The 14,970-nt window shown below is 41.2% G+C and overlaps 1 protein-coding gene across 15 annotated transcripts in view; it reads right to left on the minus strand.

The window, feature by feature from the left end:
- FGFR2 (fibroblast growth factor receptor 2) overlaps window positions 1-14,970 on the minus strand; it is an 85,244-nt gene that overhangs the window by 12,387 nt on the left and 57,887 nt on the right. For 9 of the 15 annotated variants that reach the window (XM_075107402.1, XM_075107413.1, XM_075107407.1 and 6 more), the window contains 4 exons: window positions 13,992-14,195; window positions 4,528-4,678; window positions 995-1,116; window positions 260-370 (listed from right to left, as the gene is read on the minus strand). In XM_075107402.1, the coding sequence (XP_074963503.1) occupies window positions 260-370; window positions 995-1,116; window positions 4,528-4,678; window positions 13,992-14,195 (588 nt within the window). Of the gene's footprint in view, window positions 1-259; window positions 371-994; window positions 1,117-4,527; window positions 4,680-13,991; window positions 14,196-14,970 lie in introns of all 15 variants that reach the window. The other 6 variants (XM_075107405.1, XM_075107415.1, XM_075107406.1 and 3 more) reach the window with 1 other exon arrangement.

The raw sequence follows: 14,970 nt of genomic DNA on the forward strand, positions 1-14,970 counted from the left end.
TAAAACCCCTGTAAAATATCATTTTTTCCCTACAGCAAGGGGGATTAGAAAGTTTTCATACAATATAGTACCCTTTCTCGTATTAAAGCTGCGAGTATAATGAGAGACAGAAGTTAAAATATTGCTGCTAAGCTAGGGAAATATCTAAAAATCCCATCACGGCATGACTGCTTCCTTAAAAACTGTTGAAAAATTGTGACTAATGAGACTTTTGCAGACCTGCTGGGAAGTCCTGGTTAGCTTTCTTTTCTCTACTTACCATCCTGGGTACAGGCTCCAAGGAGATTGATGATATTTTTATGCTTCCCAATCATCTTCATCATCTCCATCTCTGACACCAGGTCAGACAGGTCTTTTTCTGTAGCATCATCTGTACAAGACACAGGTTCAGTTCACATTTTCTAGCATGCCAGCCTGAACTTCAATAAGGGTCACCAGTTGGTGTAAAACACATGCTTCAAAATGCAGAAGATGGGATTTGTTTTCCAGTATACACTATACATTACACAAAGTCATATGTTACGTCAACAAAAAATAGTCTCAGCCTCTTTGATAGACTGACCTTCTCTTCAGTGTTATATGGTAAGAGGCAATGCAGTAATACCTGATATAAAAATGCTGTCCTTAGCTATCAAACCTCCAATAACTATGCCTTTTCTGCAAACTAACCTTAGTTAAATTCAAAACAAATAGGCACCAACCACCTGGACTGAATGGGCTACAATCGACACATGGACAGCCTCTGATATGAACTAAACTAAAAGCAGAGACCCACACAATGCTAATACATCTCCTGCCCCTAAATACTCACTGCTTAAGATAAACAGGCTGTCAAGGGTGCAGATTTACACCCCAAACTGCTGAAGGCTGAGGTCAGCTATGTGCTCTTTGACCCCCACCACGATGACAGAGTTCAGATGCCACAAAAGAAATTTTTTGTGGATGAGAACTGCCATACCATCCATTCTGATCCCTAATCAGCCAATTTTCTTACCTTTCAACATCTTCACTGCCACAGTCACCGCTTCTTTTGGCCTGTCTTTGTCAATCCCCACTGCTTCAGCCATGACAACTTGCCCAAAGCAACCTTCTCCCAGGGGTTTACCCAGCGTCAGCCTAGAGGTGTAAACAAGAGATTAACACACAGCATCTGGTGAAGGGATGCAGCCAGTGAAATTCCAGGACTAAATATAAAAAGCTTTCAACAACTTGCTGTAGCACGAAACATTTATCACATGGAACTAATGAGACTCTCGGTGTGCATCGGTTTTCATGCATGCTGCAGCATGTTTTCTTAGGGATGACACAGCAAGCATCTCATATGGGCAGATCAGTTCCTAAACCCAGCTTTTAAGATCTCCCTCTCCTTGTAATAAAAGGCTGTACTCGATGGCTAGCGGGGAGACACAGTGCGGAAGGGCAGAGCTTTGAAAAAGCATCAGACTGCGGCTGAAATTCAGGAGCAGCCAGCAACACGCAAGCTTTTTCTGTCATTGTAACATGGCTGGTCATTGTCTTTTTCATGATGACTGCACGGAGAGGAAAGAAAAACTTCTTTGCGTGTCTTGCCATGTGATCACTTTCAAGCAGCTGATAGTTTTTGTGGTAAAGGATGGTATTAAGAGCAAGGGGATGTTTTAAATATTAACTCCTGTGATACAATGGCATGATGCAAACAGAAAGAAAAAATCAAACATGCTCTCAGGCAGCTTGCTTTCTGTTTGGGGACGCGGGCCGTGAAGATTTGCCTAATATCTCTTGGGCCGAAGGGATTAGACAGGACAGAGACAGCAAGGCAGTAGACACTATGTTCAGGTGCAGCTGTGGGTAATTATCACACCCATTTCTCTTTCTTGTGGCTGATGAGGTGGCCAGACAGCCACCTTCTTGTGGGAGAGAGGAGGAAGGCTGAAGGCCAGAGAAGGCTTGGGAGGGGTTACTGCTGTGAGAGCCCGGGCAAAGGCACCCGCAATGCTCACGTGTCTTGAACAGCTGCCAGGAGCTGCCTCGGCTGCCACTGCCTCCAGCTCCGCTCTTCTGCTGCAAGTCCTGGTGCAGCTCACACAGAGGCAACGCTTTCCCTGCCTGGCTGCACGAGCGGTGGCACAAAGGCGGCACCTCCGCCAGACAAATCACTTGGCAGATCTGAGCGTCCCCTACGAGCCTTCTTCTCCACAGCCTCTCCAGCCACAGCAATTTAACTCTTCTGACATCCTCGCACATTCCCCCAGTGTTTTGATCCTTTAAGGGGCGAGACGGGATGCTTTATTTACCCACAGCTGGGTTAAGCACAGAGGCTGTTTCTTGGCTGCGGGCTTTTTGATGCCACAGATGTCATGTATGAGGGTAACAGAAGATGCCTCCTGTCTGCAGGACCCGGGCTCTGCTCAGAGAGCAGGAAGCAGAGACTGGGGGAAACTGAAACTCAACTGTAATCACAGTATCAACATAATGACTACGCTTTTTAATGGGTTTCTTCACTGAGCTACACAAAATGCAATTTGTGGAACATATACCTGGTTGCAAAACCTGCTGAGCTCTAACGTACAGACACAGAGATGCCAATCTCAACTTCAGGAGAATAAAAGGATAAAATAAAAAAGAAACTTCAAAGCCTCTGGGAAAAATTTTTCTAGTTCCAGTGTAAATGCTTAAGCACCATATTCAGGCTCTGTAACTTACAAAAATTATCATCTAACTCCAGAAGTGGTGCCACGGCAGAAATCAGGGAGGGTACTTGGCAGGTTTGATGCTGCTAACATTATCCAGTGCAGGGGCCACATTTGAATAAGCATTTTCATAACAGGGTTCTAAGGTCTTGGCTTTCCATGATCAAAAGCAGGATTCAGAGATGAGATACATGTAGGGACTGTATACAAGCATAGACTTCTGTTTTCCCCCATGAAATACAGGGAGAGGTTGTCACACCGTCAACAGAAGAGTGTTAGACTAGGGCTAAGTAGTTTGAAAACCCCGCTTATCTGCTCAGGCACAAGGCAGAAGTGAGAGGTGGTTCCTACTGAGGGCAGCCCGCAGACTCCTTGTCAAATGCGGTCTTTGCCTCAGTGAGAATTCCTCAAGCTGTTTGGGATTGGTTTCTAAAGCAAACATGAGTTTAAAAAGGTGCAAAGACTGAAGGGCAGCATATGCTATGCTGAGGTCATCCTGCATTTTCTCCAGAACTAAAATTGAATTTAGGATCTTGGCAGAGGACAAACATTTGCATTGGAAACTGGTTAATTTATGTGCTATTGCCCTGCTAGGACTAAAGTAACAAACCCCTCATTGTATGCCTCCTGCCCCCCAACCTAATAAACTGCCTCTAAATAGCCTCCTTTCATTGCAAATCTGCTCCACCTACATTTGTGCTGAATGCTGGTTTTAAATGTTTAGCACTCTAAAATTTTCCGCATTTAGCGTAACCCCCCAGGGTATGGACTGACAGAAATACATATACAGGCCCCCACTATTGACTAGAATACTGCAGGTGGCAATTACAGCATTTTGCGCTAGTTTTCAGCTACACCATTAAAATAATTTCCAGAATAGTTGTCAGAAAGTTCAAAATTACAGCTCTTCTATCCAAAAGTTACAACACTGAACTTCGAAGAGAACTGATCATAATGAAAGGTGTTATTTTCTCAAAGCCACCTAGACACTTCTTAAAAGTTAGTACTAACTTTAATATATAATCGTAGTTCTACCTGTGTTAATATTGTCTCTTTACATGTCTTTTTTATAATAAGAAATATAGTTACAGCTTTAATTAGGTTATTCAGCAGCTCATTTTACATGTTAGTTGACAGACTTTGAAGAAAATATTACATAGCCGTATGAATTTGCATATATCAAGATTCGGTATGCTCTGTTTGAAACCTAATACTTTTAAGCCACAGAAATCATGTGTGTGTGTACATACACAATATGCAAAATGTCCTACTAAATTGAAAACCATCACCTCCATTAACACAGGCTACTACAAAACCAACAGAACCTTACCCAGAAGGTCCTGACAGAAAGAAAAGATTGCCTAATATTCTATTACTCTAGACTTTCTCTATCACCTATGCACTATTTTATTACCTATTTTATAAATACTGACATATTAAACTTAATTGTTTGACCAAGAAGCATAGTTTAATGTACAGAGCTTGGGGAAATCTCAACTGCCCTTCAACAATGCTTGTATGTGGACATCTTTCCCAGTCTATATTATATATATATTTTTGAAATAACATTTCAGATTCAATCCTTTTGTAAGGAGTTACATTTCAGTAGGGTATCTGAAAACTTACCAGAAATCTGAAAATAAAATCAGAGCGACAAGCAGAGAAAATTCAGCTTCCATTTAAAAAAAGACTGATTCCAGATAATTGAATACGATCTTCTTCAGAGGAAGAGATTCATGTAACTGAGATTTTGTTTTAACTAACAAAACCCTGGTTGACACTGGGAAAGACGTTTCCTCTCACACTGTCATTTTTTTCAGACATATGTAGGTAGTGTTAAGAGAAACACACTACATACTTATCTCTGGGAAACTCCCATTTTGGGTCTTCTGGCAATTCATATTCCGAGACTCCTGCCAGCATGGGGGCATCTGCAGTAGAGGAGAGCCGAGTAGTTATCCTCACCAGAGGTGTGTTGGAATTCATGGAGGAGCTCGAGTCGGCTGACACCTGTTGTTGCAATACAAGATGCAAAAGGAAAAAAAAAAAAAAAAAAAAAGGCGGAGATGTAATCTTGACCCAATATCTGAAAAACAGCAGTACCTGATAACCATGCCAGCTCAGAGCAGTGATATTAGGAAAAGGTGGCTGAACCTACAGTCTTGTTTCTAGTGCACTATTCTCACCCATTCACCCTCCCTTGAAGCACAATATTGACTTTAACTGCTGCCAAAGCTGTAAGTCTGTCCCATAGGTTGAAAACCCTGTAAGTTTTTAATACCTTCATTCAGGAGATAAATTAAATAAATTTTTCTCTCTTTTTGTTTATCAAATTAATAATTTGTTCATCAACAGAGAGTATTTACATTGCCACGCTCAGATACCTAAGTGGGCAGCTTATACCATGAGCAGAGATTACCAATCTCTCCCTTCTACTACTCACTTCTAGTTGTCCATGTCACCATTTCTTTTCCCAAATCAGCATAAAATTTACAAATTTTTGATGTTACTATTAAATTTAAATTTTTAATATTTTAATTTAAAAAATGGTATTTTTGTGAAGGCTCACGTATTTTTCATCAGTGCCAATGATCAAGGATAAATGCATGTTACGGTGCAGGAAATGTTGGGTTTTCTCACACTGGCTCATGCCCTTGGGTCACAACCCCAGGCAACACTCCAGCTTTGGGGCAGAGTGGCTGGAAAGTGCCCAGCGGAGAAGGCCCTGGGGGTGCTGGCTGACAGCCGGCTGGGCATGAGCCAGCAGTGCCCAGGTGGCCAAGGAGGCCACCAGCACCCGGGCTTGTGTCAGCACTGGTGTGGCCAGCAGGAGCTGGGCAGGGATGGGGCCCCTGTGCTCGGCCCTGGGGAGGCCCCACCTCGAATGCTGCGCTCAGGTTTGGGCTCCTCGGGACAAGAAGGCCCTTGAGGTGCTGGAGCGTGTCCAGAGAAGGGCAGTGGGGCTGGGGCAGGGTCTGGAGCACAAGTGTGCTGGGGAGCAGCTGAGGGAGCTGGGGGGGTTGAGCCTGGAGAAGAGGAGGCTGAGGGGAACCCTTCTCGCTCTCTGCAACTGCCTGAAAGGAGGCTGTAGTGAGGTGGGTGTCGGTCTCTCTTCCCAAGTAAAAAGTGATAAGACAAGAGGAAATGGCCTCAAGTTGCACCAAGGGAGGTTTAGATTGGATATTGGGAAAAATTTCTTCACTGAAAGGGTTATCTAGCAATGGAACAGGCTGCCCAGGGAAGCGGTGGAGTCACCATCCCTGGAGGTAATTAAAAGATGCATAGATGCGGTGCTTAGGGACACAGTTTAGTGGTGAACTGGCAGTGTTTGGTTTACGGTTGGAGTTGATGATCTTTTCCAACATAAACAATTCTATGTTTCTGTATTTTCTAAAAATTCAATATTGAAAGCATCAAAAAGTTATCACAATAATTGGGGGATACTTAAGTTTTCAGTTAACTGCATTATTAATTAAAGATTCTGCAGGCAACGTGGAGAAGAGCTCCTAAAAAGAATTTAACATCTAGTGCTTCGAAATGTAGTTAACTTTGGAGTATTTCTCATCAGCCTCAACGTTTTCCTTAGAGCAAAGGTAATTAATGATATCTGCTTTGAAAAAGGAGGCAGCTATTCCATCCATGCAACGAAACTTGTTTTGCTGTGAATGGTGTATCTTCTACAAGGCTCTTTCCTCAAACTTGTCAGCAGACAGCAGGCTGCTGCTTGCCTCAGAGTTTCAAGTGAATACAAACACAAAACAAAAATGCTTGTATTGCCAGTCTTCCCGTCCTTTAAGTATGACTCCTCCTTCTCTCTTCAGGCCATGGTATTCTTGGCAAGCCCAAATCTGGTGGCTAAGGCGGGATGAAGGTTGTTTCACAATGCCATTGCTGGTACCCATCCTCACATCAGGCGACCAGAGGTGCTTCTCAGCCAGCATTATTGGGACCCTGCCCAAGCTGGAAGCCTAGAGCATTAGAGTAACTACCTCTCCTGACCTTCATCCTCATCACCTGGAGTCAACTCTGACATCAGGGTTGCTTATGTAAAATGTCACCAGGCTACAATTTTGTTCCACAGGTCTTATAACTACATTTTTAAAAAAGCAATTATAAGCAAACAGGTCCCAATAGGATTGAAGTGCAAATCAGTGACACACAGTGATATGAACACAAAATCCTCTTGTCTCTATGACACCTGGTAAGTCCAACTTAATGCTCTCTTATATTAAGTCCAATTAACAAATACCGTGTCTCAGCCCACAGATTTACTCGAGCTCCTCAGAATGAGGCTAAGAGGCTTTTGCAAGTCATGCTTTTACACAATGTATTTTGACAAGACAAGGCTAAGGCTCTCAAACAAACTTCTCATCATGACTCTGACCACCTGTTTTGTTTGAGAGGTCTTTTTGCAGGTATACATCCTCAAACCCATCTCATCAAATGGGTTTGGCTTCTTGACACATTTTTCTAAGACCATAGATTAAGACTGGAAAGAGGTTTCATAAGGAAGAAGTGTTAATGATTGTTATAAAAAAATTAACCTTGGTAACCTGTTTTGCAGCTGACAGTCCTTTCTTGATATCAGAAGCTCCAGCTTCTGCATGCAAGATGTGGTGTCTGTGGAACAAGAGAGTATAACTGCGCAAATAAGGCTACCATTCAAAAAAGAAAGGTGGACTGCTTTCCCCCTCATTCATCCCACCAGCACTAATGTTAATATTTACTTTCAGCAAATATAAGTACCTGACACATTCCTCTAGGATAATAAATACAGTGACCACTTGGGATACAAACAGAAAACTACTATTAAGGCAGACTATGTAGCTCTAAATAAATTTGTGAGCAAGCACTGAATAGAATCCGAAAGAGAGATGCTGCCAAGCCCAGTGTACAGAAAGGAACACACCTGCTGGAGCTGCACGGCAAGCCAGCATGGGAGCCAGGGCTGGAACTAGACTTTTGACTTTTATGTATTTTTTGCCAATTTTCATTATTTCATTAGGGTTTAAAAATGATGCTTCATGAAATGAACTAGCTCAGTGCTAAGAAATGTGCAGATCTCCATGAACCATGTGGCAACTCCTCTGTCTCCAACGACTTCTCCTGAACTTCACTTTTCTGTTATTGCTGGTGCCATTTTCTCATCTCTGACCGCAAACCTACTAATCCTCTATGACCACTTGCTCCTTATTTCTAAAATACACCGCTATCCTCCAGCCATTCTACCAAGGTCTTTATTCAAGTCTTGGTTCTTATTTATTTATTTATTAAGATTGCCTTTACTTCCTTGCCTTTCTTTGCCATTATAGCCATTGTTTTCATGGGACATAAGGAAGGCATGGAAGTGAAGCTGCAAAATTTAGGTGATATCCTTTATGTATCAGAAATGCCCAGAACGTTCTGGGGTCTTTTTTTTCCATGAATACAGTATTCGTAGTAGACACTGTTCAGATCTCTGACAGAGTTTCGTCTTTTCATGAGCTCTTACACTCACAATTCAATAGTCTTAGCATGGTTAACACCTATAAATGTAAACTTGCAATAAACTGAAATACTCCGGTGATGCATTTCAAACAGAAGTTAAACAGTAATAATGTACAGGAAAAAAAACAGATGAAAGACTCTGCCAATTTCCCTTTTAACACAATTGCACATTTACTTCACACAATAACTGGATGATTGGCTGGAGATGCTGTAGGTAACCAAAGTGCATTAACGTGGATAGGAATGATGAGAAATCCAGAGGAACTGCTCAGTGTCTGGGAGAAGAAAAATGGACTGCACTCCCAGGGAATATTCTTCTAATTGATTAACTGGAGCAGTACAGTTACAGGAGCTCAAGGGCTATAAAAATCTGCTCCAGAAAAGATGAAGCCAACCCAATCTGGCCTGTGGTTGGAGATTTTCTGTTTCAAAACAGCCTTTCACCTTTTCTACAACAATAAAGAATTAACCTTTGAACTCATCCCTTAAGCATTTTTCTTCATGGCCTTAGAGTGCACTGTAAAACAATGAGGGAAACCCTACTTACTCCAAGGTCAGCAGACATGGTCAACTTTAATCTACATGTACACGTTTAAGTAACAGCACACAAAAAGCCTTTTTACTGCTTGCTACTTTCCCCTTTTCACCTGCAGCACCCCTCTCCAACCCCTTACCATTCAGGTTCCAGAACCAGTGACACTCCTGCCATGAACCCCACAGTTCAGCTTGTGGACTTGCTTTCAAGTATGTGGATGCTCTTTTTGCTTTCAGTTATGCAAAGATTCAAGGTACACGGGACACAGGCATAACAGAGGCCATATGAGTTTTTGCAGCAAGCTTGTAATTGTACATGGCCAATATACAGACTCCAGGTGTAGCAGGTGCCAAGAAGCAGCAGCTGGACATCTAGTCAAAAATGCATGAACTTCTTGGGCAACCACCCAGCCCACCAACATGGGCTTCCTAGAGATAAAGGAACAAAGCAGAGCCAGGGCAGAGAAACAAGGAAGGGCACCTGTTTTAGGTGAGTTAGACATCTTCAAGGCCTACTCACTGTGTTGGTGATGCCCGTTTTAGTGATGACACTACACTAAGGAGGTATTTTGAGTGTGAGGAAGGCAGAAGTCAGCTTGACTTGGGCAGAACAGTGGAAGGATTGTTGTGGTATATGTTAACCTCAACAGGAAGGTGGACCTCCACCATAAAATATTCTTTGTATGCTTCCTTTTTGTTTTTAGGAAGCCAAAAGCAAGAAAAGTATTGGCCTTAGACAGATCTTTAGGTCCAAATCTGCACTTCAGAAGGAGGAAAGCGCACTGTGTCCAAACCTTATGCACCAATGCATTATTATATCCCCATTTTAACAACATATTTGTCCTTCGGCCAACACGCTATTTAACCAGCTCTGAGATAATACTTTACAAGCATTTTTAAGCAGAAGATCATTTAAAACAAACGAATCTTTGCTGGAATCTTTTAATGCCATGTGGCAAAATCAGCTGCAGAGCAGTGTGTAATTGTCTGCAATGGATTATAAAGGGTGTTTTCCTCCACTGATGATTTATACCATATCCTGAAGCCTACATCTGTCAGTTTTGGCACTCATGCTGTGAGATTTTAGCAGCCATGCAGCAATTTCCTATAATTGTCAGTGTTTTTGAAGACCCTGCTATAAAGTTAATTCGAAGTCACATGCATATATGTATATAAATACAATTAGTAAGTAATGCTATTAGCTATTAATAAAAAGAGTCCATCTGTGTGACTGGATCTAGGACAATACAAGGTTAAATGTGCTACATGAAACTGAGGATTCCTAATGTTACGACAATTTAAATCACATGCACCACCACTTCATGAAAAGCACTCCTTTTGAAACGCTTACACAACAAAATAACAAACAAGTGAATGGTTTCTGTACAGGAAATCCAAGGATAAAGCAAGAAACTAAAATAGGTAGTAAGGTAAATTCCTTGCAACATATCCTACTAACAGCTGTGTATTAGTATTTTATTTCAGAATCTGTTCCCTAAAATGAACTATATTTTTACAGCTCAATACTATGTTACTTTACTTGTCCCAGGTTACTTTTCTTTTTTTCGGGTTCTAGCTGCCATCATCATTTTTAATTACCTATTTTGCTTGGTGAGGTTAAGTCTTACTTTAAACCAACCAGTCTTTGCTCATCACAAAAGTGCTTACTGTATCTTTATGAAGGATTAGAATAAAAAAACCACAGTAGATATAAATTAAGGGGAATGTATTTAAAATACTAAGCATAAGAAGCTGATCCTCCCTATTTAAAACATACATATATGCCCTGAGTCGAGGAGGTCCAAATTTGACAGATTAACTGCAATAGGACTAATGAAATGCTCTAGTGATGGCAAACACTTGTATGTGACTTTGGGCAAGTCACAAGAGATGGGACATTCTATAACCACTAGAGCAGCACTACCTTTTTGTCTGTTTTAATTATAATCTATTTGTTAAACACACACACACAAAAAAAAAGCATACAAAATAGGTGTATATCCTGTTCAATGTTACTCTCTACCCATTGGTTCAGTGAACCTGTCACCTAAAGCCTATGCGGGAAATTGGCTTGTGATGTTCAATTCCACAAATACTTCTTCCCACTCTCTCACACACTCGTACTTCTACGCAGAACATGGCTAATACCAACAGAGCACTGCAGGTCTCTGTTTTTATATAAAGAAGAGGAACTGCTTGCTGATTCCCCTGACTACCAGATCCTAGGGATGCTGAGGATTGTAGAGGGAGGGAACTGATAATTCCTGACTTCATCATGACCCTTCCTATGAATGTGAAAAGAACCGCATTTTGGCAGGAAAAAAACGCCTGCATGTGGGGAATGATAAAATCCTGTAGTAGCTCAGACTACATAGTGTATGAGAATCCAGGCCTGCAAACCAAACCATATGTTACTCAGCAAGACTCTTATCCCAGTTAGACAAGATGGCATCACAGTCATGTAAATGCCTCTTCATGAGCCAGGATTATTTTCATATCCAGATCCTTAGGGAGCTTGATCCAGCAGCAGAGAGCTTTGAAAACAATATCAAGAATTCCCCAATCTACGGCCTCATTTCTCTGGAATTCCAACAAATCCCATCACCCAGCCCCGGATCTCTGCCCAGCTCAGAGTCTACCTGCCACGATCATCTCCCCTGTTCGTTCTCACCCATTCTCTCAACAACCTGGCCACTGTCTATTCCTCCTACACAAAGCACAGCACAAAGGCAAGGGAGAACCTTCTGTGATCAATACATAAATAAAGGTCTAATGACAAAACCCCACCAGGCTTTAAATACAATCCTCTGAAATACAAATAAACTGAAACAAGAAAGTCAGCCTGGTGGTACAACATAATAATCCAGAAACACATACCCATTGAATAAAACACCTCCTGGATTATTTTTTTAATACTTGATTTGTGACAACAATTCTGAAAACCAAAACCAGCTTTAAAAGCTGCAGAAATGAAACAACTGCTGTGGCCTTAGAGACCAAGGAGATGCTAACTGAAAAATAAGGAATCTTCACTGCCGATGAGCAAGTCTTCAGGGACTGCTTGTCTCATCCTGCCTCTGCAAGCTAATCCAAACAGTTAGTGAAATCATCAAAACAGAAATACAGGTTTAACACTTACAGTAGTTACATTTTCCTCTATGAAAATATTAAAGCAGAGAGCCCTTCAATGAGAAACTCCTGTTAATAAGAAAGTACTCAGGAGAATTGAGAGGAGTAGAATTTTTGCTTATGGGTTGCAATAGGATTTGCACTTTCAAATATATACCATTTTCAAAAAATTATTCCCACTTTTAAAAGCAAAATGCTGTTTTTGTGAAGAAAGTATAGAACACTAAAATAAACCAACAAAACCCTGACAAGCATGTTTTAAAACAGAGATTTTTTTCTCTGTGAAAACAATAGCTTTGGAGGAGGTCCATATTGCATCATTTAATAATAAATAACTAAACTGAGGGCAGTGGTTGGCACTGCTGTCACACACAATGAAATAACACTCTCCCCTTGAGGAACCATGTCCAACTGACACAGCTGAGCTCACACCAAACCCTAGGTATTTTTTAGGCCATCAACTTATCTCTGAGTCATTATGATGCTTTTATATTCAGGCAGAAATCTAATAAATGTGTTTTATGTAAGCAGCTGATATGTATTTCTCTCTGGTTAAGTATACAACATTGGAAAAGCCTTCTTTGTCCAGAAAGCTACAGACTTTTAGCCATAGAGGTGCGAAATTGCGCTGAGGGCTTCTCATCACACTTTCCAATATGCTCAGAGTCTGAAGTCCCTCTTCTTCCCAGTGATTTCCAAGTAAATGAGTAAAACCATAAAATTACAAAAAACCAAAAAGTGGCAAAGAAAGTCAGAAAACACAAGAGTTAGCATTTTTGCTCATAAAACAAACCAAATATTTTTCAGATCGGACAAAGTTCATGTCCCCCACCTCAAGTTTTTGTAAAATACTAGACTTTAGAGGAAGATACCTAAAGCATTACTATTCTGAAGTATTTTTAACCAAGGAGATTCAGAAACCATGAAACAAGGGTTCAGAAAAAAGTAATGCTGTTCAAAATCCCAAGACCAAGCTGCACCCTAACTCTGTGTGATCATGCATCTAAATTTCAAATAGTTACCCACACTGAAGAACTATTTTAAATGTAAATGCATTTCTCCGACAGTGATAATATTCTGGACAGGCTGTAAAAACAATCTGCAGAAATTCTGTACAACCTATTCATGGTACAGACAGACCCGAACTAAACCCTCATATCCAAACCCCCTGACAAGAGCCTGGATCCAACCCCCACGGATGGTCCCTTTTCTGAATAATGAGGGGAACCACTGCCTCAGATGCCAACACCTGTCCACCTCTCAGGGCTGAAACCTGGGTGCAGATTTGGTGGGTTCACAGGTCTATTCTGAAGACCTACAGCAAGAAAATCAAAACATATTAAACTCCAGCTTCAAAAGAAATGAGTCTTTCAGGAGAGGGCACCATGTGGCAATAGAGGCTGTTTTGGCAAGTGATGGCCTGTGACAAAGCCAAAGTCCTGTTACTTGTTTAACTGGTTTGGTGCTCGTGGTATTGCCCTCTTCAGAAACGCTCGTTGCTGGCCACAAGCAATTGTAAAACATAATTCGTTCAATGCTGTTGTGTGCATTTTAAATCTGACATTTGCTTTTGTTCCTCGCTCAAAAGCATCAGTATCTTAATCAAACTGTCGGAGATCTGATATAGTATCTCCCCTATTTTTACTTTATTACAGTCTTTCTTCTATTTTGGGGTGGTTTCTGCATGATTGGCTATTAAATTCCCTCCCCTCAGTCTTCAAAATCCTTCCTGAAAAATACCTCTCTGCATCTGGTACCTAGTTACTACAATAATAGTCACCTTAGAAACATTATAAATACACAATTAAATAGGATTCTGTTCCAAAGTCCATTAAGTCAGTAAAAACTTTTCTATCAACTTCAATGAGCTGTGGGAGCAGGCCCCAAAACACTTTAAATACATTTTTTCCGTCAATAGACTACTAATACAGAACATATTCCTTTTTCTACATTTCTCCTCTAACATCCCTGCCCTGATTTCTTTGCCTTGAGACACACACCGCTGTGTTAAGATGTACTCTCTTCCCATGCCAGTCTCCTGGGTGCAGACTAAATCACACCCCTACCGCAATTTGGTACGATGCTTATTTATTCCCCTTTCCAAAGCTTTCATCAGAAGGATGTGCTGGCTTAGTAGTTTGGTAAAAGTTTTTTAAACTCTTTATCTACTTTCTGTTACCTGTCTGCGCAGAGGGATTCGCTTTGTCAGCTTATGGACAGCGGGCTGGCTGCTGAAATCGGGCTTCTTGGTGGTGTTCTTCATGCGACACAGGATGACTGTCAGCACCATGCAGGCAATTAAGAAGACCCCTATGCAGTAAATTGCTATTTCCAGGTAGTCTGGAGATGTCGTATATTCTTTTTCTTTTTCAGGAGCTGGATTGGAAGTTTTTAGGAGGGAACAATCATGCCACAGAGTTAGCACACGGTACAAACATAGTTCAGTACAGTGCTTGGAACAACTTGAAATGGTAAAATATCAGCAATTCTGGAAGTGACTATGAGGCATACAGAATACTGTGAACGTTTAGGCCATCTTGCAATCTGAGAGTAATTCCTCTTTCTAGATCACTGCTTTGACTTCTCAGTTTGCCATTGGGTGTGAGCTTGTGCATGTATGCATATGTATACAGACGGATACATGTCTGCCTAGATAGGTAGATACATTGAAACACTGGATAATCAAGCATAATTTTACGGGAAAAGGAAAAAACTGAGGTGTTCAAACTAGGCTCAGGTTCATTTTGTTGCTCAAGTCAAACTTCAAAAGCACTGTAATTCTTTTTAACCACATAAAGACACATCTAAAGATAAAATATTGTAACAGCTAGCCTAAAAGAAAAGTGTCTAAATCACAAATAGACATTTGGGCTTGAGCCTGCATTGCCTGTTAATCTAAAATTTTCACTGGGATCTCAAAATACAGAGGGAAGGCAGGATGAATCAGTCCCTCATCATGTTTCTAAACTCAAGTTAGGGTTTTCAAGAGTGTTTCGAGGACACAGCTGCACAACTCACTGCAGTTCATGCCATATGCCAAACTCTCCTGAGGTCCTTTGAAGAGCTCAGTGTCAAATTAAAAAGCATAGCAGAAGCGAAAGCTGAATTGCTAGCAATACGCTAATTAATGAGTCGTCTTTTGTGAGGACCG

This window comes from Phalacrocorax aristotelis, chromosome 12, assembly GCF_949628215.1.
Source record: "Phalacrocorax aristotelis chromosome 12, bGulAri2.1, whole genome shotgun sequence".
NCBI lineage: Eukaryota > Metazoa > Chordata > Aves > Suliformes > Phalacrocoracidae > Phalacrocorax > Phalacrocorax aristotelis.